This window comes from Trematomus bernacchii, unplaced genomic scaffold, assembly GCF_902827165.1.
Source record: "Trematomus bernacchii unplaced genomic scaffold, fTreBer1.1, whole genome shotgun sequence".
NCBI classification, from domain to species: Eukaryota; Metazoa; Chordata; class Actinopteri; order Perciformes; family Nototheniidae; genus Trematomus; species Trematomus bernacchii.
In genome coordinates, this window is record NW_022988050.1 from 12,468,352 (window position 1) to 12,489,764 (window position 21,413).

Genomic DNA, 21,413 nt, shown 5'->3' on the forward strand with positions numbered 1-21,413 from the left:
AACAATTCCCCTTGGGTTAAGAAATGTTACTTTTATTTTTCATACTAATATTTAGACGTTTATGAACACAGAATGAATACAAAACAATAATAAGATATATAGATGTTGCTCAGTTCATAAAACCCCTCTTTGTTGCATCTTGATGCAAACTGAAGACCACCATTGCCTAACTCACAAAAAATAAAAAATAAATAAAAAAGCTTTTTTTCTTTTTCTTTAAAATGTTAAAGCATCTGAATGGCTTAATAGTCAAATAAGCAAAAATCAACAAGTTATAATAATAAATAAGGATATATAATATAAGATATTTCATAATTCTAATTGAAGATAATTAGCCTCATCAGAATATATGGTTTTGCCAGAACAATGACAATTACAATTTTGAGTAGAATATTGCTAAATGTTGGTTTTGAAGTCACTCTTTTTTCCAGCTAAACCACGCCCACTTCAGAGAGAAACATAAAGAAACGTAATGCAAAATATCCAAAACTCATATGCCTTCTGGATTTGGAAGGAAATAGTGAGTTTATGTCGGACCCCATCACTCATCGTGAAAGCTGCTTGGAAAAAAATGTTTTCAGGGCCTTAAAGATAAACTGGCTTTGTGCAATATATTCAATAATGTGCCAAGACATGTTCAATTACTCATTCATTTCAGCTCAGTAAAACCGAGGATAAGCATGAGCAGACTATAATACTGGAACACAGAGGCTGTTTTATAATACATCACTGTCATTGAAGACCTTTAGATGTATACAAAGTTCTCCTCGTCTGAAGTCTTGTATATGTTAGGGTGGTTACCTGCAGCGAGCCAGCGTTGATGGCCTGATAAATCTGCTCATCGGTGAGCGGGTGCAGCGAGGCCACGGCCACATTGAGCAGAGGAAGTGCCCTCTCAAACGATGACTGTGTAGGGAAGCGCATGTTGCACTGCAGCAGGTAAACCTCCGCCAGGTTGACTGGAACCACCTGAGGAGGAAGAGGAAGGGAAGGAAAGGGAATATGAAGCGGAATGATCCTCTTCCTGTGGAGCAGCTCTTCTGGAAATAAATAATGCATCATGTTTGTTCAGCACGTCTTCAGCTATTCTACGTTGTCTTCCTCAGAGGGGGAGAGAGTAATATTATACTTTGTCATATTTTATGGAGTGTGGGAGCACTTCTGAATACATGAAATTAAATGAACCTGGGGCTGTGAGATAGAATATTTCATTAGGAAATGCTCGCTAAAACATAATTTAGCAAAAAGGTGCTGGGTTCCAACTGTCAGAAATACTTAAAAAAACTATTTCCGCACAAATCATGCCAGCGTTGAGGTAAATAAAAAATGCCATTACAGCGTTGACTTTGCAAATTATGAGCACCGAGATATTTAAAATAACCCCAACAACCCCCCTCATTTCTTCCATTTTGCATTTGATTCAGTGTGTTATGCAGTGGGATACACTTTCAGTCCTGTTGTTAGAGCTTATATTCTCATTATTTGTTACTTGTTTTACATAATGGCACCAGTAAAAGTATGCCAAATGATTCATCAGCAGTTCCTGTTTACAGTGTATCCATTCATTTGGAGACAAATACAATTGGATGACTTGGATACTGGAGAAAACATAAAAACATCATAATTCTCAGGCAACTTGTGGACTTTAAAGACGCACCTGTAATTTTGAAATAGATGTATTGATTGTTAATGGACAACGCTGAAAATAACAATGTGTATCATGTCTGTGTGTTCAGATTTGAGTGAGTTATGACTCACTAAATAATATGATTTCTAACTCCTTTTAACCCTCCCATCATCCATTAGTCAAGCTATTTATAGTCTATGGTGAAGACACTGACAACCTTCTCCTTACCTTATAGCTGGAGCTTTTGAGAACAAGGTAGCCCTTCTCGATGAGGTCAAAGGTGAGCTTGAGGTACAGGAAGGAGCCCTGGCTCAGGGCCTTGAGGTGGGCGCTGAGCTTGCCGAAGGTGGTGTTGTCCATCTTGCCGTTGAGCGAGATGTTGTTCTGGATCTCGGGGCTGCTGTGGATGCGGTGCAGGATGTAGCCCTGCAGGTCCTGGTCTATGGCGTCGTTCTCCTCCAGGCCGTCCAGAGAGATGCGGTGGAACGGCAGTGCGTTGGTGATCTCCTGAACAGGCAGTAACTTAGTGATAAAGGTGCAGAAACATCTTGATAAATTGTCTGCACACTTAAAAGGGGCCCTATACAGTATTATGCATTTGGTTTTCTCTTTCCTGTAGTGTGTTATATAGGCTTTTGGTTCATAGGTTAAAACCCCTAAGTTCATTCCAGTCCTACACACTCCCAACCCTCCCCGAAACGCCTCGATTGGACACATTTGTTTACTTCCGCGACCTAGTGACATCAGTTTATAACACTCGCGCTTCTATTGGCTAGCTCTCCAACACATTGTATGCGATAGGCTAAGGGGCGGGACTTAGACAAGCCCCAATCAAAAAAGAGCCGGCCAGCTAACAGACTGGGCTCTGGTTTCAGACAGAGGGTGAAAAGAGGTGCTGCAGCACAGACAGTATGAGACCCTTTTTGAACATTAAAGCATGTTAACATGTCACAGTAGAGGCACAAAATACAATTATGAAACCTGAACATTAGCATAAAATAACTAGTTAACAAACAGAAAGTATAAAATGCTAGGAAAAACAACTCTACATCAGTGTTCCTCATAAATGAAAGGTAAGGATTCAGATTAAACATTTTTTTATTTTTCATATCCTCTGCATAACAGAGGTAAAACCGAAGGGTCAGAGATAAAGACGGTAGAGTTGTCAGTGTCCTGTAGTTGATACAAAAATAACCGGACATTTATTTCACGCCCCTTTGCTGAATTTAAAAATGAAACCTTTTCAAGGAGCTTTAATATGAAACTGCAGATACAAACAGTGGGAAACATTTCTGAAAAATGTCCTTTACCTGTAGCGTGGTTCTGACTGTGACCACCAGTTTTAGCCAGGGAGGGAACTTGTTGATGGTTTTGGAGAGAAAGGACACGATGGTGTCTCCGTAGTCCGGCTTGTGAAACTCTGCCTCATTCAGACCGTCTATGAGGATGATGAGGTCCTCTTCAGAGTTGATCTTCCTCTCTGAAAAAGAGCAGTCAGCATTACAAAAAGATAGCACATTTATAAAGATAAGAGACAGACTGTAATGAAACACCAATCAGCCTGAAGGATATTCATATTTGACATGGAAACAAAACATCTTAACACAATTTCCTTGATGTTTCCAGAGCTTTGAAGCACATTTTGGTTAAATAAGTTAGCTTCTGTACTTTGATCTTTATTATATTGAGCACATTGTGCAAAAGAAGCCTCTGACATCAAGCACCAAGGATTCAAGTCAAATAATCAATTGAATGCTGAGGTCTGAAGAGGCATTAATTACAATTTGCCCTAAGCAATATGTTTGATTACAAGTCAGGTTTATGCATTGAACCAGAGAAAATAAATAATAAGTTTATTAGCAACTGAACAAAAAGACCAAATTATTTTGGTTAACCAAATGAATAAGGATTAAATATGGGGCTTACTGAATATGACTTCAAATAATAAGTAAACCCAGAATATATATACAATGTGGTCATTTTATGCCTTCAAACTCAGCAAGAAGGTACTTTCGTTCAAAAATCAGCTCATAGAATAAAGTAAACGGCATATATTGAAAACTTATGCTTGACAGACTTATCAACTCTAGAAATCTTCATCAACCATAAACAAAACAACCATTGACTAATCAACTAATGCAGCCCTGTGTCTCACCTTTGTAAAGTGTATCCAGGGGCTCTAGCACCCCCCTCCTGAAGGAGGCCAGGGGGTCCTGGACGCAGGAGCGCAGGCTGAGGATGCTCTGTAGGTGCGGCTCCCTCAACATCTGCTCCCTGTAGGCCACGAGGTGCGGCGAGCGGCACAGCAGAGCCGCCACGTTGTGCACGAACTCAGGCACCAAGCAGGTGTAGGCGTTATCTGCCTGGCAGTAGTGGTACGCCACCACCTGGGGGCGACAGAGAGATGGGACAAGATGCAGCCTAGGTCACTAAGAGAAATATAAAAGGTGAACTCTGGAAATCCAACCTCTGGGTATTGCACATCTGAGATCAGTGCCAGGGAGCATGGGAGTCAGATGACACAATTTTAAGAAATAACATTTCTTCCACAGCTCCGTCAGAGCAGAGACAGTTTTCTATTAAAGCTACAACTCATTTGGGATTGAGTCAACTTCGTGGTGGATGATTGCAGTATAATGAAACATAATACTTGTGTTTTCACTGTACGGTTTTAGATATTAATAATTCATCGCTTCCGGCTGCCAAGAGAGACTGATTCAGGAGAAGTTTGCTCGTGTGTTCTCATGTGTTACATGACTGTGGCAAAGTGTTAAACTGTCATATTTCACAGTCATGTACTTGAAACACGTTTATGATTAATGAATGGACGGATGAATAACAAGTATTTGCACGGACATGCAGTGGCATTAGAAAATAGCTGAGGGCAGGTACGTTTTCTGTCAACACAACAATGGAAGCAGGAGTGACTGAGAGCTACTCGGGACTAAAGGTTCACAAAAATATTCACAGACGGGGGCAGCGATGAGAGGGCGGTGAGTCTAATCAAAATGGAATGCAAATTTTTGGTCACAATAGGAGAAAGGGATTTTAACAAAAGGGGTGAAAAAGGGAGCAAGCTTAATTATTAATGCACAAGTTAACAAGATCTAATAGCCTGGCTGGGAAATGGCTTTCTGCAGGTATAAATATTTCATAAGGCTCCCTGGCAAAGTTGTTTTTTCTTTTTTAAACACATCTGCATAATGCATCAGGCTGGGATCGGGGATGCAGATGGCTAAGCAGCAGGGGAGGGGGATAGAGGTGTGACAGCAGACAGGAAGAAGTGCGGGAAACGGAGACGGTTTCACATATCATACAGGTTTACGAGGCAGGCAGGTGAAAACAAGTTAAATACTCCAGAAATATTGTTTTAAAGTCAAGATTCTACAGTCAAAAGAGCGCTGTGTGAGTCCATGATAGCTTGCAGGTGGCATAAAAGGTGTCAGTGCTTATATTTTGTATAAAAGCTAATCATTGGCTTTTCTGCCACATCTGCTGTCACTAATTGAAAGATTAAGACATTAAAAGGAGCCATTTAAGATGCCGTTTTTAAATTACACACAGACTGAGGCCTAATATTTCACGCTGAACCACAATAACAATGGAAAAGTACTATTATAATACATATGCCCATTTTAGCGATGCGGAGATATTTCCTCTAAATAATCATGTATGCAGTTCTAGTCTTTGATGAAGAGAAGATGAAAGAAAGAACTGACAAAACTGCGGTATGCAAATGAACCCCGGACGAAATGTTTGACAATTCAGTTTTTTCCTTTTTATACAGGTCTGAAAAGAAAAGGGGAACTGGAGGTGTGGGAAGATAGAAATGTTCGTAAGTGACTCGGGCTCACACACTTAATAGTTATATAGGGCCATAAATTAGGAGCTGGAAATGTCATATTAAAATTATTACAAGCAGACTTTCATTCAGAGCAAATGAATGAGTAATAAATCATCTGCATTTGTAAAAGAAGCCAATGGGTGTAGAAGAAGTATGTATGTATAAAGACAAACATTGTTTTGGAAGTCTTAGGCTTCTTTAGTCTGTAAATAAGGCCAAGATGTCAAATTCATGGTCACAGGTGTATGTGTTACCTGTGACGCCAGCCTCCTCATGCCTTCTTCCTGACGTCGCCTCATCTCGGGGGTCCCGGGACAGCTGCCTCCTCCCAGGGTGCCGTGCGTGGGCTGAGGCTGGGTGAGAGGGAGCCCCTCTCCATCTGGACACAGCACAACACACTCAGGGACGACTCTAACACGTGGCACAGTCAGGCCACCTTTTCACACTGGAGTCTCAAAACAAATGCTGGAGTCGGATTATGCAGCATTTTAAAAATACTATAATTTAAAGATGGAGTTCAGGAAAGACCCTTCATCAAATTGCCATCTTCACTGATCATTAAAAACACTAGAGAAGGGAATAAAGGCCAGGCAGAAAAGGGAAAGACATATATTTATATCAATAATCTCAGTATCAATAACATATGCTCTCACACTATGGTTTTCCTGCTATGGTTTGCCTTAAAACCCTTCCAAAAAACAAACTTGGAAATCATATCTCCCAAAAAATGGAAGCTTACGTTTGGGTGAGTTCTGAGGGCTGTCGGAGGCTATCTGTCTCATGCGGGTGCCGTGGCAGCTGAGTGCCACCAGGCGAGAGATGATGGCGGTCTTGCCGAAGCCGATGTTGCCTACGACCGCCACGCCGCGGTTGGTGCTGGCGTTGGGGCTGTTGAGGTGCGCGTCGATCTCCTGGAACAGCCACTCCCGGCCTGTGAAGACCGAGTCCATGGTGATGCTGGGCACCTCGAACAGCAACGGTTTGAGGGCGATGTCTTGAGGCCGATACGGTGCAAAACGCACTGAAGGGTCAGGGAAAACAGAGGATTACAGTTATAAACCACATTTATGTACTTAATCTCCCCCGCTGCAGTATTGCATCTGGAGATTGAATTAGAAAAAGTCCCTACACCAACTTGCTAATAATACTCATAGGTGCATACATACTATATATGATTAACAAGATATATAAACACATAAACAGCCACATATTAGCATAAACAAGTAACAAGTACCAGTATTGGGAGTATTTCTCAAATACAATACATATTTGTTGGATGCTAATTGTTTGATTATTGAATTCATATTTTACTCATTAAAATAATGTGAGATACATGTGTTCATGTATAAATGTAATTATAGGTTAACGACATCACTGAACATTGTAACCTACAGGAAAGTGCTGATTCTTTGATTGAATAGATACCAATTAGAAAATGATTCAAAGTTATATTAATGTGCTTTAGGATTCTGTGGATAAATATGCTAGGTTGGTTAAATGAGAGGATGTTCGGGAGATAAAAAGTATTCAGTATAATCTTTTATTATAAAAAAGTATAAAATAATATTTTAACAATCCAGAATTGTTTTGCTTTTAGTGCAACAAGTCCAGGGAGCAACTACTTTAAGTGCCAATCTAGAACTTTGATTTTCCTCACGAGGGGGAGTTATTAAACGGAAGTCCTCCAGAGGTTGGGCATCCTTTCAACAGCACATATGGACCATTAAGGACTAATGGGGCTAAAATGAATCTGGTACTAACTTTTCAAGTAGTGTGAAAAATTAATTGGACAATTTAGTGTGCTGTTCCTGGGTGTCACCTCCTGGGTCCAGTGTTATAAAACTGATTTAAGCTTGGAGACTTATCGTCTCAGTTTCTATCTGGTGTGTCATTCATATAAATGTGTTATGACTCAGCATCTGGCCATTACACCTGATTGGGGAATTTGTACGTGAATAATCAAAACACTTTCCTGGCAAGAGCTTGTGCCGCTTTGACTCGTAATGCAAGCTTACCGGCAACAGTGAGCAAATAAAAATTAAAGTAACTTACGTGACTGGGATTGCCAGGCATGGGTGTTATTAGCGGAAGCTGAGACGAACAGCAAGCCAAAGACAGAGACAGAAACACAAGAAGTGGAAGAGGTGATGAGGGAGGAGAGGGAGAAAGAGAGAGAGACAGTGAGCAATGGGAACAGGGCAGCAGTTTATCAAAGCACAAGGTTAGCTGTAGCTCAATGAAAAACCTTAAAAAAAGCAGCATCAACACATCATGATGTTAGGAACAGCAACCACCAGACCGGGGTCGATTACTAATTGAAATCTTTTGAATTATGTCGAGAGGTATAGTTGGGGAAGGATCGCACTTTTGGGAGAATCTAATTGGTTCCATTGCGCCGGACAAGATCAATCAATCCCCATAAAAATAATTGAATCCAGGACTAGCAGTAATTCGACCTTGCGATGAGGGACTCCCACCTCAACTCAGCAGACCACTGTTTGTGAATTACAGGCTGCTACGTCTTCACATAAAGAAATCAAACCGTACAAGAGACATTTTGGAAAATGAAATAAAAAATGGATTTGCACCTTTTGCTTCCTCATGTTTCCTGCATTTGATCAGGGTGCTGCTGGTTAGATGTGCAAGTGCATCCTTTTTTCTTTACACTAGCAAAAGCCTACTGAGAGTCCAAGCTGTAGGAATTATATATCAGACTTGTCAGATAAGATGTTTGGAGCATATTTTTTTTCAGCATATATTTCTATAATAAAGGTTGCAGGTACAGTAATGCAAAATACATCAGGGGGCAAGGGTGTATTTCCCCTGTAAATGAGTCAATTTGCATTTTGTTTACACAACATAATGAGCTCAAATTGTATTGTAATCTTCTTCAAGACACGTTCCAAAGTGCTGTTGCAAGCATGACTTTTTTTTTTCTCCCAGGAATGCTAATTATAACCGCAGTGAGTGAGAAAGAAATGTGCTGATCATGCTGAAGATATTCTTACTTATGCAATCAGCAGAAAAATGTACACACAGATATACCTGGAAGTGGATGTAAAGCTATCCTCGCTTTATACTGAAAGGACGGCTAGCACTGCACTAAGCTCTGTGCTAGCCACACACACACACACACACACACACACACACACACACACACACACACACACACACACACACACACACACACACACACACACACACACACACACACACACACACACACACACACACACACACACACACACACACACACACACACACACACACACACACACACACACACACACACACACACACACACACACACACACACACACACACACACACACACACACACACACACACACACACACACACACACACACACACACAGACAGACAGAGATTCTCTAAGAGGCAAATAGCACTACTCTATTCAGTCTATAATTCACAAACTGATGTAATATCCTTCCAGTTGGGTGTCACGCCGTGAAAGAATGGACCTGATGCAACACTGGTGATGGGCAGCGCAAAAACTACCCACTGCCGCCATTAAAAACACTATAGGCCTGCAGGAGTGAGAGGCTAACATATTCTCTGTTTTAAGTGCTGCTAATCCAATTATCGTGGGGGTGAATGAATGTAAAGCTATTCCGTCCATGTGGATTTACTAAACGCACCCTCGTACTATCGGGCGCCATCCTCCAAATGGCAGAAACGATTAAACATTAACACGCTTAAGTCGTGCCGCCACCGCTGCGCCACTGTGTCAGGTATTCTAGGAAAACATGGCAGCCATGTTGTGAACGGGGGCTGAGGGAGTTGTTTTCCAGGATGGAGAAAGCTAAAACGTGTGTGCGAGGGATGGATGGCAGTGGCTCATAACACTTCCCCCCCTCCTCAGGCGAAGTTAAGCGAGGTATCACTCCACTACAGCAAACCCTCCACGGCCAGACGGAGCGAGAGTCTCAGACGTTTTAATTATTCACCAGGTGAGGATGACTCACGGTGGCTGAGCAGCACTACGAAGGAGGGAGAAGAGGAGGAGAAGCAGAGGAGGAGAGGAAGAGATGGGAGGAAGAGAGGAAGCGATGGGAGGAGAGGTGTAAATGATCCGTCTGCTTGTTGTTACTGGTCCGGGGAGTGTGGTTCTATCGGGTCAGGTGACTCTTCTTATGGCGCGCGTGGGAGTTAGTGGATGTGTGAGTTTGCTGTCTGGTTTTTCAGACCTATAGTTCAAATTCCAGTCATTTCTCCTCTAGCAGCGGACGACTAGAACATGCAACACTGACAGGATCTTACATAATTTCTCAACAAAAAAAAAAAATCTTATGTAATTTGAACAAAAGGCTTAGAGCAGCACCATAAATCTGGAAGCGCCTATACATGATGGATTTCTTCAGAATGTGCTCTAATCTTCCTTATGGATGCAAACTGTCACATATTGTTTCCTTGCTGGCAGAATATTTACTGACTTACTCAGGCTTTTAAGACAAGCACAAAGGAAGTATGTCAATATGTTATATAAGAAGGACACCTCTTAATATAACCTCAAAACATTGATTCGAGATTGCTCAACATAAACATTTGTTATCAGCTTAAAGGCAAGAGGAATAAGTGAATCTCCAGAGGCTAGAATATCATCTGAAAAGCTTCAGCTGTTGTGTTGCAAACATGTTCTTGCACTGTCATCACATCTGCACTAGTTATCAGCAATAGGGGCTCCCTTTAATCTGTGTTTGCTATAAATAAACTGTACTTACTCTGTATTTCAAACGAATGTTGACATGCAGCTGTCTTATTTTCTATGGATGTTCATTCAGACAATTATTTAAAATGTTTCCAAAGAATGTCACTCAAACCATTTGTTTTGGAGTATTTTCAGCTGCGGATTAACACATATTTGGTGCTTTAGTCAATATTTACAGCAGCAGGATGTTGTATGTGCGACTGACTTGGAATAAACCAAATTCCCACAGCGATATCATATATAACCAAGCTTTGCATAGACACAGACACTTTTAGTTAGCGCCATAAATTCACTTTTGGCGTTTTCACTGGATTTTTTGACAATAAGAAAAATATCTCCAACTTTATCCTTTAAATATCTAATCAATTACAGCGCTACCGAGAATTTCCAATACTTATTATTTAAGTTGCTTCGCCTGTCAGTGATTATTTATGAGAGTAATAAAACCCACTGCAGTTGAAACTATTTGTATCATCCAAAATCTGCAACCATCAGCTCACACAAGGCCTGTTTTGTGTATGAAAGCAGAGAAAGAGAGACGAAGACGAAGAGCGGGAGAAGGTGAAGATAAACGAGGGAGAGAGTGTGTGTGCAGCGAACAGTTATGTGAGAGTTTGCGGTGAATAGATAAGGTGGGTGGTAAATCTTAGAGGTAGGCAGGCAGGAGCACAAGAAGGTCCGTAACAGTCTGACTCACTCTGCTCAAAACAGCAGCACAGCTCGGGCCCCCGATGGCCGGCATCAAAAGAAGCTTCGACAAAAACGAACTGGTAGAAAGATACATATGTCAGCTGGTTAGCACCTGACTTACACAAAACCAGCAGTCTACTTCTTCTCTAGTTCATCTGAAACTCTGCATCCAGCATCTCAATCAAAACAACCAGCAGGTCTCTTTCTGTGATGCACAACAGGTTTAAATAACTGCTTCCTGTGGCTTTATGCGCTCAATAATATAATAAATACAGGCAGTAAAAGCTACTGCGTCTGTGCCGAACACTTTGAAGATGAATTCATAACATTGGTATTTTAAATCTAACATTCAAATTCAGCGCTTGCATGTCTAATCATTCTGTTAATACCCAATATTTCTGTAAAGTTTGAGATTAATATTTGGGCTCGGTTATATTATCAGTATTACGCGGTTCGTGGAATTAGATACCAGTGGTGGCTGCTGAGGGTTTATTCCAACTCTTGTGATCGAAACAATGTTTGTAAAGAGTGTTGTAAAGTCCAAAAGTTAACATTTATTTAATAGAAAATAGAGGTTATCATTTCCACAAAAATGTTTAGACATGATTACATACGAGGAGAGGAGAGTGGCTGGTCCAAGGTAGCTTGAGCCAGCCCTAACTTAAGCCTACTCTCAAATGTGGAAAGAATACTTGCTTCCCACCTACATGAACAGAATAACATATTTAGAGAGTGGGCAACATGCAGGTGTGGATGACAAAATCTCAACTTTTTTAAAATCTGAGAAAATATTCTATTCTATTCAATCGATATTGGCTGCCGTTTAGCCTCTCATAACACAGACATTTTCCAATGTATGTAGGTTTTACATTGTAAATCATATTAGATTTTTTAAGAGATCTTTCTTTCTCTCTTTCATGTATTTTTCACATTTATCGCTAGATTGTTAAGACATTTCAAAAGTTTAGGAAGAAAGTAAACTAATCCATCATTTAGGGATTCCCTATCTATTAAGTCTATAACCTCACATTTCAGGAATAAAGGTATTTGGAATGTGTCCTCGTATGATCTGCCGGGAAAACCCCTGTTCTTGGTGTCTCTTGCCGTGTCTCCCTCTGTCTTGTTCTCGTGTCTTCTGGTGAATCTGCCGGAGCAGTGCACTCAGGGAGGCTCTGACACTGATCCGACGAGGCAGAACGCATGCTAGGACGCAGTCGGTTAGCTTGTAAACACACTTGGCTGCCCTCAGAGGAGGAAGGTTGGGGAACAACCACTGATACAGCGACGCCTTAAGAGAAAAACTACCCCGTCTTCCCTTTCTCTGTCAGCTCCATCTTTCTCCCTACCTTCACTCTTTCCTTCCCATCTGTAGACAGGAATCACATCCCAGCTCAGCAGAGCGCTAAGTGGGGTCTTAACAGGTGTTTAAAACACACGGGGGCGCATATTTGTGTTCGCTTGAATGGCAGAGGGTTGCCATTACGCTGTTCATTACTGGCTAAGTGACTAAAGAAGAAGAGGCGAGGGGACAAATAATGTTGTGACATAAGGCCATTCGGTCCTTTGGTTAGGAGGATGTGGAAATTTGCTGGATCACGGAGGGCGCTGGCTGTGTGATAGGCTTGAACAGTGTGCAGTGGGGCGGACGCTGACTGTAGATGTTAACACAGTGGTGACACGACCGGACAAAATGCTCTTTGTGCACTCTCTCTCCTTCACACACACACACACACACACACACGCACACACACACACACACCAAATCGAACAGCGTGGAAGAGTCACTGATCTAGTTTCAGAGCTATATACTTTTGCATCTGAAACGCATGGCAAACTGCAAATCCACCGTCCCTTTCCTGGAATATATGAAAAGAACTTGCTCGTCACGCAGCTTTCGTCTCGCGATGCTCAGCTGCTTTGAGTTTGTTGTTGGCGGATGAAAAACAGAATAGTGTCTTATTGTTCGCTCCTGTGTCTGATGTGAAACTAATCGCTAATGGCAGCCAAACCTTAAACAAAGCAGCTTTTTTGAAAGAGACAGAAAAGTATGGTTGTAGGTTTAAAACTTTTACCAACAGCTAGCATTTACTGTTTTTTTACAACTCTTTGTGGCAAAAAGCAGCACATATTTTGTCTGTTTATTTCACATTTTATATCAAAATGTGCAGCTTTCATGGACACAAGGTTAAAGGACAGTGATTTTTTTGTGTGTGCTCACCTCTCAGGTCCTGCCCGGAGCGACCCGGCCCGCAGGTGGTGCTCTGTCTGGGCATGCGCAGCGAGGTGCGTAATGGAGTGTGTCTCTGCTCATCCAGGTATGCCAGGTCCTCCAGGTGGGCTGAACTGGTAGCTGTTGTTGCATATATTTGATAGAAGACAGAGGGAAAGTATTTCAGAGAAAGAGGGGGGAAAAGATACTATAGTCAACATGTGTATGTACATAGAGAGACACTTACAGTCAACAAGCACTACAAATAAAGACAAAAGAAGGTGGTACTGGTTCATGCCAGTGTCTTGAGGCAGTTGTCAGGCTCCCGCGCTCACACTTGCTAACTCCAACAGGAAGGAGCAAGCCAGCCCTACATGGTGCTTTCCTAAAAACTCCCTCCTCTCAGTGTCTGTCACGCGGCACGGAGGCAGATGCCATCCGGCCCCTCTCAGGATTAATTAGCTCAGCAGACAAATGTCTTATTCATGGAGTGAGCTCCGTCTGACGCTGGCTGCTGATTGTTCACACCATGCTGCGTCTTCGGGGCCAACGCTCGGAACTAGTGAATGTTAAATGAGGATAGACCCCGTCACCAGTGTGAGTAAACAACGGAACCCGATTCTCCGTCACACCTGAACCCCAGATAAAGGGGCGGGAGTGAAAGAGAAAATAAATCATCGGTTAGAGATGTATTAAATGGCCAGCAGCTGATTGGTCCGCAGCTGTTTTATTTAGCAGAAACGCATAAGGGACAAGTTTCGGGGAAGCCATGCTTGATGTAGCCAGCTCTGAATACTAACTTTTGGAGAATTTAAACCTCTTTTTGGCAGATATACAGGTGCCATCTTTTTTACTTGGTGGTTTGCTGTAAACCAAATGTCCTCCTGTGACAATAAAGATGAACTTAAGCCATACAAATAAATTCAGGAGATTAAGGGACTGAGGTGACCAAGCTGCCAAGTCACAACATCAAACGAAGACACCGTCATTGACAGAGCAGTTTGTTTGTTTTTAAAATGAGCCAAAAAGTGGAAACTGGTTCAAATAAACTCTAGTCATGCAGTGATAATGGACAACCTAAGGAGAGGCTGATAAAGGAGAACATTTAAGAGACACTATATTATCCACAAAGTAGTAATTTGGGAAAATATTCTGTGTAACACTTTTCTGGGAACCTAGCCAGTGTTTTTCTATGGTAATTCTACTTTATTTAACTTGGGTTGGAATTCGTAGATGTTTCCTTAGTGGTTCTATTGGTTATAAAAACACTGCACACACTGAGGTAATTTCGGAGAATTCGGGATCATCGTGACGACAAAGTGAAGAAGGCAAGAAATAGAAGTGGTGACGATTGGACTAATACCTACCCCACCTTTAACTACTTTATTTGAAAGAGTGCCCTTGGAATGTTGGTTATAATCCCTCAGGAAACCAGGAAGCTGGTCTGTAATCAGCAATGGTGTTAAGATTGGACACTTTGGGTAATAATCTTATCATTTGACATAAATGTATTATGTCCAAATGTATGCTTGTTTTAAGCCATTCTGATCATTTGACTATACCCTTCTGATCATAACAGCAATTACATTGGAGAGTAAAATGTTATCAATACATCAACAAGCTTCAAAAATAATATCCATCTTATAATCAGATGGACTTCTCCTTATAAGAGCTTGTAGTCTCTAACTCTTGAATTTGTTTTCTCTTTTTTTCAACATGTACAAGCACCATCAAGGTGGAGAGGTGCTGACACACCACATGAGTTGGATGTTAAAGTTGATGATGAGTTTAAACAAATATATATTTAGCCCCATCAGTAAAAGTGAACATGGTGTTGTTATTTAAGGTATTTTGTTATAAAAAAATCTATAGGAAATTGAGCTCTAAAATCAAATTAAAACAAGGCAAATGTCCATAGAAACTTGAAGGGAATTAGGAAACTTTGATTGGGAACAACACTTATATAATTATCGTTGATAACAAATGGAGACTAATAAAGGCTAAGTGCAACAATGTACAGTTTTTTTTTATAACAATAGGGAAAATAAAAGCGAAAAATAATTTTGTGAGAAAGAAGTAAAACAGAAGAGTTACAAACTTGGGCAAAACGATAAAATGATATTTAAGGAGTATATTGTGGTATTAATTTGTTGTACTGTTTGTTTGTTGCAGTTGGAGGGTCTGCTGTGGAGGATTTATATCCTGTAACAGACATTTTTCAATAAATGTTAATACATTTCTACCTGAAATACTCTGAGGTCCTGAAATCCCAAGTCATAGTCAAGGAGTTGGGGAAAGATGTAACTTGGGCTGCAAACTCCTTCTCTCCAGTGACTCCAAAAAGCACGCCACAGTAATCCCTCTGCGGACAGGGCTCTGAGCCCAGGACCTCTCACTACCACCTCAACACTGATCTGTCCTCTCCTTGGTCCGAGGGGGGTTTCTCTGCCTCTGGAGCTACGCCCTAATGAAGTACAGATCATGTGTATGGCTCAGTATGTATGAGTGCTTGAGTCAACCCAGCCATGGACCCAGAGAAGAGCCACATGGGTTTCCCAAAATGGAGGAAAATGGCAGCTGAGAATGCTGGAGGCCTGGCCCTGATGGGAATGTGGGTGCCGGTCATCCAACTGCGCTAAAAGAGGAAACAGTGGAGCTGCTAAACCAAGGGAGAATGACTCAGGGCTAGAATGGCTCCTTTTTCTCTCTCTTTCAACTGTGTCTGAATGTGAGGAATCAAATCTGTGTGCTCATCACCTCTATCTGCAATGCAGCAGGCTCCTGAGGATCACTTTCACAGCTCCTGTGCCAATGCGCTAAGACTGCACGCATAGTGAAAAGAAATACAGAGGAAGGGAGAACTGTATGGAAGAGGGAGAGTATGAAAAAGAAAGTGTGGAATAGAGAGCCTAGCTGTTTGAGCCAACGACAGCCACATCAGACACTTCCTGTTTCAAAGAGTGACTGATAGCTTGAACGCATGCGTGCACACACACACGTACATACACACACTCAAAGACCAGCTGGGCTGCCGTCCAGAGCCAGTCACTGTATCAGCCGGGAGCCGCCTCGTCATCTAAGATATGAGGTGGCTGCTGCTGCTCTAAACGCCTCACCATTCTCCTCTCACCGCCCCGAGAGATGACTCGAGACGATAAATGATGGAGGTGCTGGCACTAAAACAATAATATTTCCGGGCTTTACACAGAGTATATAAGCAGAGGTGGGATTATCAGGGAAAAAATGGTTGAAAAGGAAATCAATGACACTTGTCCGCCCCCCAAATTGAATAATGTAATCTCAGGTGAGCCGTTATCTCAATTTAGTGAGATATAGGCCTATAGAGTGAGTTCATAGAATGTCAGAAGGTCTTTTATAACTCTTAAGTCTTTGTGTGAGTAGGGATTCCACAATCCCCAGGTCATTATAGAAGCTGGGGTATATAGATCCTCCAACATCAGGGTCAGTTCAGCTAAATTATACAAATGACTTTCCCTATTGTTGTTGGGTTTAATTTGCCAAGGTTTTGAGATGTCAGTGTGTGCCTACACACCAATACCATTGAGGGGAATTAGAAAAAAACTATGTGAAAAATATATGAGCTACTCTGGAGACATTTACACCCCCGACAACCAGGCGACCGCATGCTCATACTTTCATTTGTGAAGGGGGTGTGTTCAAACTATAAAGCCTCTTTGCTCTTTAACCAGGCAGGGAAGGCTTAAAGGGCACATATCATTCTCATTTTCATGTTCATACTTATATCTAGCACATGTTTACAAGCTTCAATGTTAGAAAAAAACCCGAATTTTTCTCAAACTGTTAACCTGACCGCAGCCGTATTCACCCTCTGTCTGAAAGGCCTCGTTTTAGCGCCTGTCTCTTTAAACCCCCTCCCGAAACAGCTGAGTCTGCTCTGATTGGTCATTGTTTCCAGGTCTTCCCCATCGATTTGATACTACACCTAAACAAGACTTGCAAAACTCCCTTTTGACAAGATAAACTTTAATTAAAGATAATATCAAGTTGCATTATGGGAAATGTAGGATATAGCATTTAGGAGCTTGACCCATTGTATGGAATACAAGACGGATGCTGCAGTTCTATTTGTGGTTCACACTACTTTACTTGAATTTGTAGGGGTATTTGTGAGAAATAATTGGTAATGAATTAGTCCTGACGTACAATTCTTCAGTAAAATTATTTTCTGGAACTAATTATATTCCAAACGGGCTGTAATGACTCATTTCTAAAAACCTTAATTCTGCCCTTCTGAAATGAGGACTACTCTGTCTTGGTTACACCTTCCTACATATCCATCTTAAGCTCTACCAACGCACAGCTCTGCCTTCATTAGGTAATAGAGCAGCTAAACCCACCCCCTCTTCGTTTCCCTCCCCGGTCCCCTTCTACTCTCCCTCTCTCCCCACACTTCAAAGCGAGTCTCTCTCCGTCACTCTGGGGGATAGAAACGGTTAATGCCTGGGGCTTTGATGTTCCACTGCTGTGTGAGCCCAGCCAATCCTCAGCCTGTGCTCGCCTCCCATCCCTACATCGTCTAATAATTCTTTGTGGAGGAGAGAGTGAGAGGGAGCGAGAGATTACGAAACTCTACTTTCACTCCTATTCCGAATGTATCCGTCTCCCTCTCCTTCAGAATTCATGTTCCTGACAAATACAAATGCATTCAGAAACATTATCATGTTTTTTTTTCTCCCCCGCAGCCTCTCTCTCTTTATTTTTTGCATCATCTGCAGCTTATAGTACGTCTTTTAAACCGTCTCCAGCTCACTCAGGCTCCTTTGAAGGTCTGGGTATTGAGGGGCGGGGATGAGATCGAGGGTGAATCTCTAAACCCCGGCAGAGTCGCATCGCTGCCTGACAGCAGTGTCACACTGCAGAACACGACCGGCATAAATAGAAGGTCATAGCTGTGGCGACGGGCCTTGTCAGGCATATTACAGTGTTTAGTGAAATATTATGTGCGTGTCTACAGTACGTGCAAACGCTTTTTTTCCCCCTTTTGCCAGTGGGAGTGGGTGAAGTGCATAATAGAGCTCATCGTCTGTACCAGCCTCTCTCAAGATGAGAACAATAACACAATCAGGCCCATTAGGACTGCTTCGCTGTTATGAAACTGACATTTTTCATGATACATTTGCTGTTATTTTTCCGAAGGCTCTGAAGCACACATCAATGAGACCTCTGTCAGCAACACAAATGCCTGTTTTTGTATGTGATATCCTTCCAGCCGCAGTATGTTCTCCTGCTGAAGCTGTTTTTCCCACACTATTATTCTGCTCTGTGGTTTCGATCCACACCACAGGGTTGTAATAGTTGAACTAAATACCACCATGGATTTGCCGCTTACCGAAATTGAAACACAAACGCTCAAATTTTGAGGAACAAGAGTTGTTTTTCCATAGATAGTTAATGAATGTATTTAAAATGACAAAAGAAAAGAATCAAAGCAAACCACAATTGATCTCCTCTTCTAACCAAGCCTCACATTTGAGAGAGTTGAGGCTGGTTTATCACAGATTAGCAGGAGTAATGTGATGTGGAGGTTTGAGATTTGTGTTTAATTTGTTCAGAGCTGGTTATATGAAGGTTTACAGATGAGATTTCTCCCTACTGAACCTCTGGCGGTCAATACTTAACCAAGCTATGGGATATTTATGTCTAAAATCTGAAAAACTGCTTATAGCCAATGACAGACAAAAAAGGTGAAGGCATTTCAAGGTGTTGAGAATGCTTTTTGAACGTTGGAGGAAAGACTAGTTGGCAAAACAAATGTCTCAAGATTTAGAATCATACATATGACTCTGAAAAATCCCACATGAGGGTGATCTATTCTTCAGTTTCATTGATACATCCATGGTCACACACATGGATGTATCAATGAAAGAATTCAAAGGGAAGGATCACAGTTCATCAAGGAAGGAAACAAGCAAGGAAAGAAAACATGACAGAAGTGAGGATGCCAAATAAAGGAGCCAAAAATAGAAAGAGCAGTTCAATCCCATGTTGCCAGAAAAAGTACTCCACTTTGGCAAAATTGGTATACTGCTCTTGTAAATAACCATATTTCCGGCTCCTTAGACAAACTGTCCTCCCTTTGTACTTCCAAAGGAGAGTAAGGGAAAGAGGAAGGGGACTCACCAGCCACAGAGTTAGGGCGGGGCATGAGGTACAGAGGGATGGAGTGGGCGGAGTGGGAGGACATGCTCTCCAGGTTGCGCTCAGGGATTTTGTTGAGGCTGTAGGTGGAGGCGGTCATGTTTTCATCCACCCGGTACAGGAACGAGTCCATGCCTGATTTCTGGGACTGCCACAGCTTCAGGTTTCCCCGGGAGCCCTCGCCGTATTTCCCGCCTCGCTCCATGTTCTCTGAGTAGCTGGTCAGTGTGGCTGCAACAGAACCAAACATGAATTTTAGTTATGTTGCATATACAGCTATGATGGGTTTATTGTGAGAAATGAGCCTCATACTTTCAGTCCATTTTCACAACCCGGGCGTCTGATTTCACACTTATTTATGGATGTTCTGAACGCAGGTGTTCATTATTGTTGCATGGAAACAGTGTTGGCACCTGTATTGACATCAGCGCTTCACATCAGTGAGCGATTATCTCTCCTGTTTTCTTGCTAACAATGCGGCAGTGGATGTCAATAGGACATAAGCAACTGAATTGTCTTCCCGTAGGAGGAGAGACTGGTTCTGACTGTGCATGAGAAGTACCAAAGTCTGTCTGGAAACTCAGATGTTTACATTTTGAGCTAAAGGGGACATGAGAGCGTTTTTGGGGTGATTTGAACAAAGCTGTGAAATGAGGCATGTTCCCACTGACTGTCACAAGATGTAACTCTCAGGTATCAGAGGCTTTGAATCTAACAGGATGAGCAGGTAAGGTCGAATATTTTGTTTTTAAAATCCTGTCTTTTATAGACAGTTATTTGGTTTCTAGCTTGGCATTATTTGCTTTTTACCACTTGTAATTCTCTTCTCACCATACTGGACGCAAATACATCTCTTATTAGTTAGTTAGTTACTTAGTAAGTCTGTTGTTTTAAACCTTTAAAACTCATATACACATGTACAATAAATAATAATAACAATAATCAGCCTCTACTTTTGAAATAGTGACATTCCAAAGCAAATTCCTACGGACTGAAAAGGTGTAGGCTAAAGCCTTAGCTTACCCTTTATACATTTATTATGTGGTATATACTGAAAATAAAGACTCAAAATAAAACATTTGTTTATTTAATATACCCAAATAATCCCCCCTAAATTCATATACACTCATATAAATAAGTGTTCACACACCAATGTTTTATATTTGCAAATCATCTTCATCTTAGTTGCAATGTTTTTGGTAGATATATTGTTTTGTTTTTTAAGTGAATTATAATAAAAGTGTATTATACATTTTGATTTGCTTTTCAAAACTATTCCCCATGTAGCTCCCTTGACTGTTTTATATCTTGCATTTGGTCCTATTTTTGTAAAAATGCAAATACCTCTTAGTTCATACAGACTTACTCAAATTTAAAGGAAACCTATCATGCTATATTTAAATGATATATTGTAGGGCCATACCTATATAAGGTATATTTATACGTTTCTGTTTTCGAAATACCAAACAGATCATGCATTTTAGCCATGCCTCATTTCGCTCTATGTGCTGTTTGCTGTCTACGGGTCTGATTCTGCTGACCACGCCCCCCTGCAGGAGAGGTGAGCCGTGCTCTGATCAGCTGCTGGGCTGTCAGAAGAGGGGGAGAAAAAGAGATCTCCGTCCTCCGTGTTTTATTATAGCCTATATAGAATCGTTATTCATTTGTTTTAAAGCTCAATAAATAACAAAGAAGACCTTTGACCGGCACTTTTCTAATTTTGTCCGGAAGATTTAAACTTTAACGGACATCTTGACCGGCGAAAGAAACTGAAACTGAAACTCTGCCGCACGGTCCCCTCGTTCCTTGGAAGAGGCGGAGAGGTGGGTGTTTGTCATCTGCTGGTGGACTAACCGGAGAGAATTATAGTGCTTGCCTCGACGGGGAGGGATTGCATTGAATTAAAGCAGCGGGAGCAAACGCTTGCCTCGGGGAGGGAGAAAGAAAGCCACAGCAGAGAATAAACAGAAGGGTAACCATGGTAACCAAGTCTTCTTCGCTGCTTTTGTGGCAGACTATAGCTCCACTTACAGGCCTGGCATATGTACTACAGCGTCTCCAGCGCTTTCGAGCGGCAATGGCCGGCCGTGGCCCAACCCCACATTCCCCTGATAGGTGGAGAGTTGGCCCAA

The 21,413-nt window shown here is 41.7% G+C and overlaps 1 protein-coding gene across 9 annotated transcripts in view; it reads right to left on the minus strand.

Moving 5' to 3' along the window:
- tanc2b (tetratricopeptide repeat, ankyrin repeat and coiled-coil containing 2b) overlaps nt 1-21,413 on the minus strand; it is a 148,868-nt gene that overhangs the window by 18,228 nt on the left and 109,227 nt on the right. For 6 of the 9 annotated variants that reach the window (XM_034120015.1, XM_034120019.1, XM_034120020.1 and 3 more), the window contains 9 exons: nt 19,264-19,512; nt 13,111-13,242; nt 7,524-7,562; nt 6,211-6,492; nt 5,726-5,850; nt 3,783-4,014; nt 2,938-3,107; nt 1,856-2,149; nt 802-969 (listed from right to left, as the gene is read on the minus strand). In XM_034120015.1, the coding sequence (XP_033975906.1) occupies nt 802-969; nt 1,856-2,149; nt 2,938-3,107; nt 3,783-4,014; nt 5,726-5,850; nt 6,211-6,492; nt 7,524-7,562; nt 13,111-13,242; nt 19,264-19,512 (1,691 nt within the window). The remainder of the gene's footprint in view (nt 1-801; nt 970-1,855; nt 2,150-2,937; nt 3,108-3,782; nt 4,015-5,725; nt 5,851-6,210; nt 6,493-7,523; nt 7,563-13,110; nt 13,243-19,263; nt 19,513-21,413) is intronic. The other 3 variants (XM_034120016.1, XM_034120017.1, XM_034120018.1) reach the window with 3 other exon arrangements.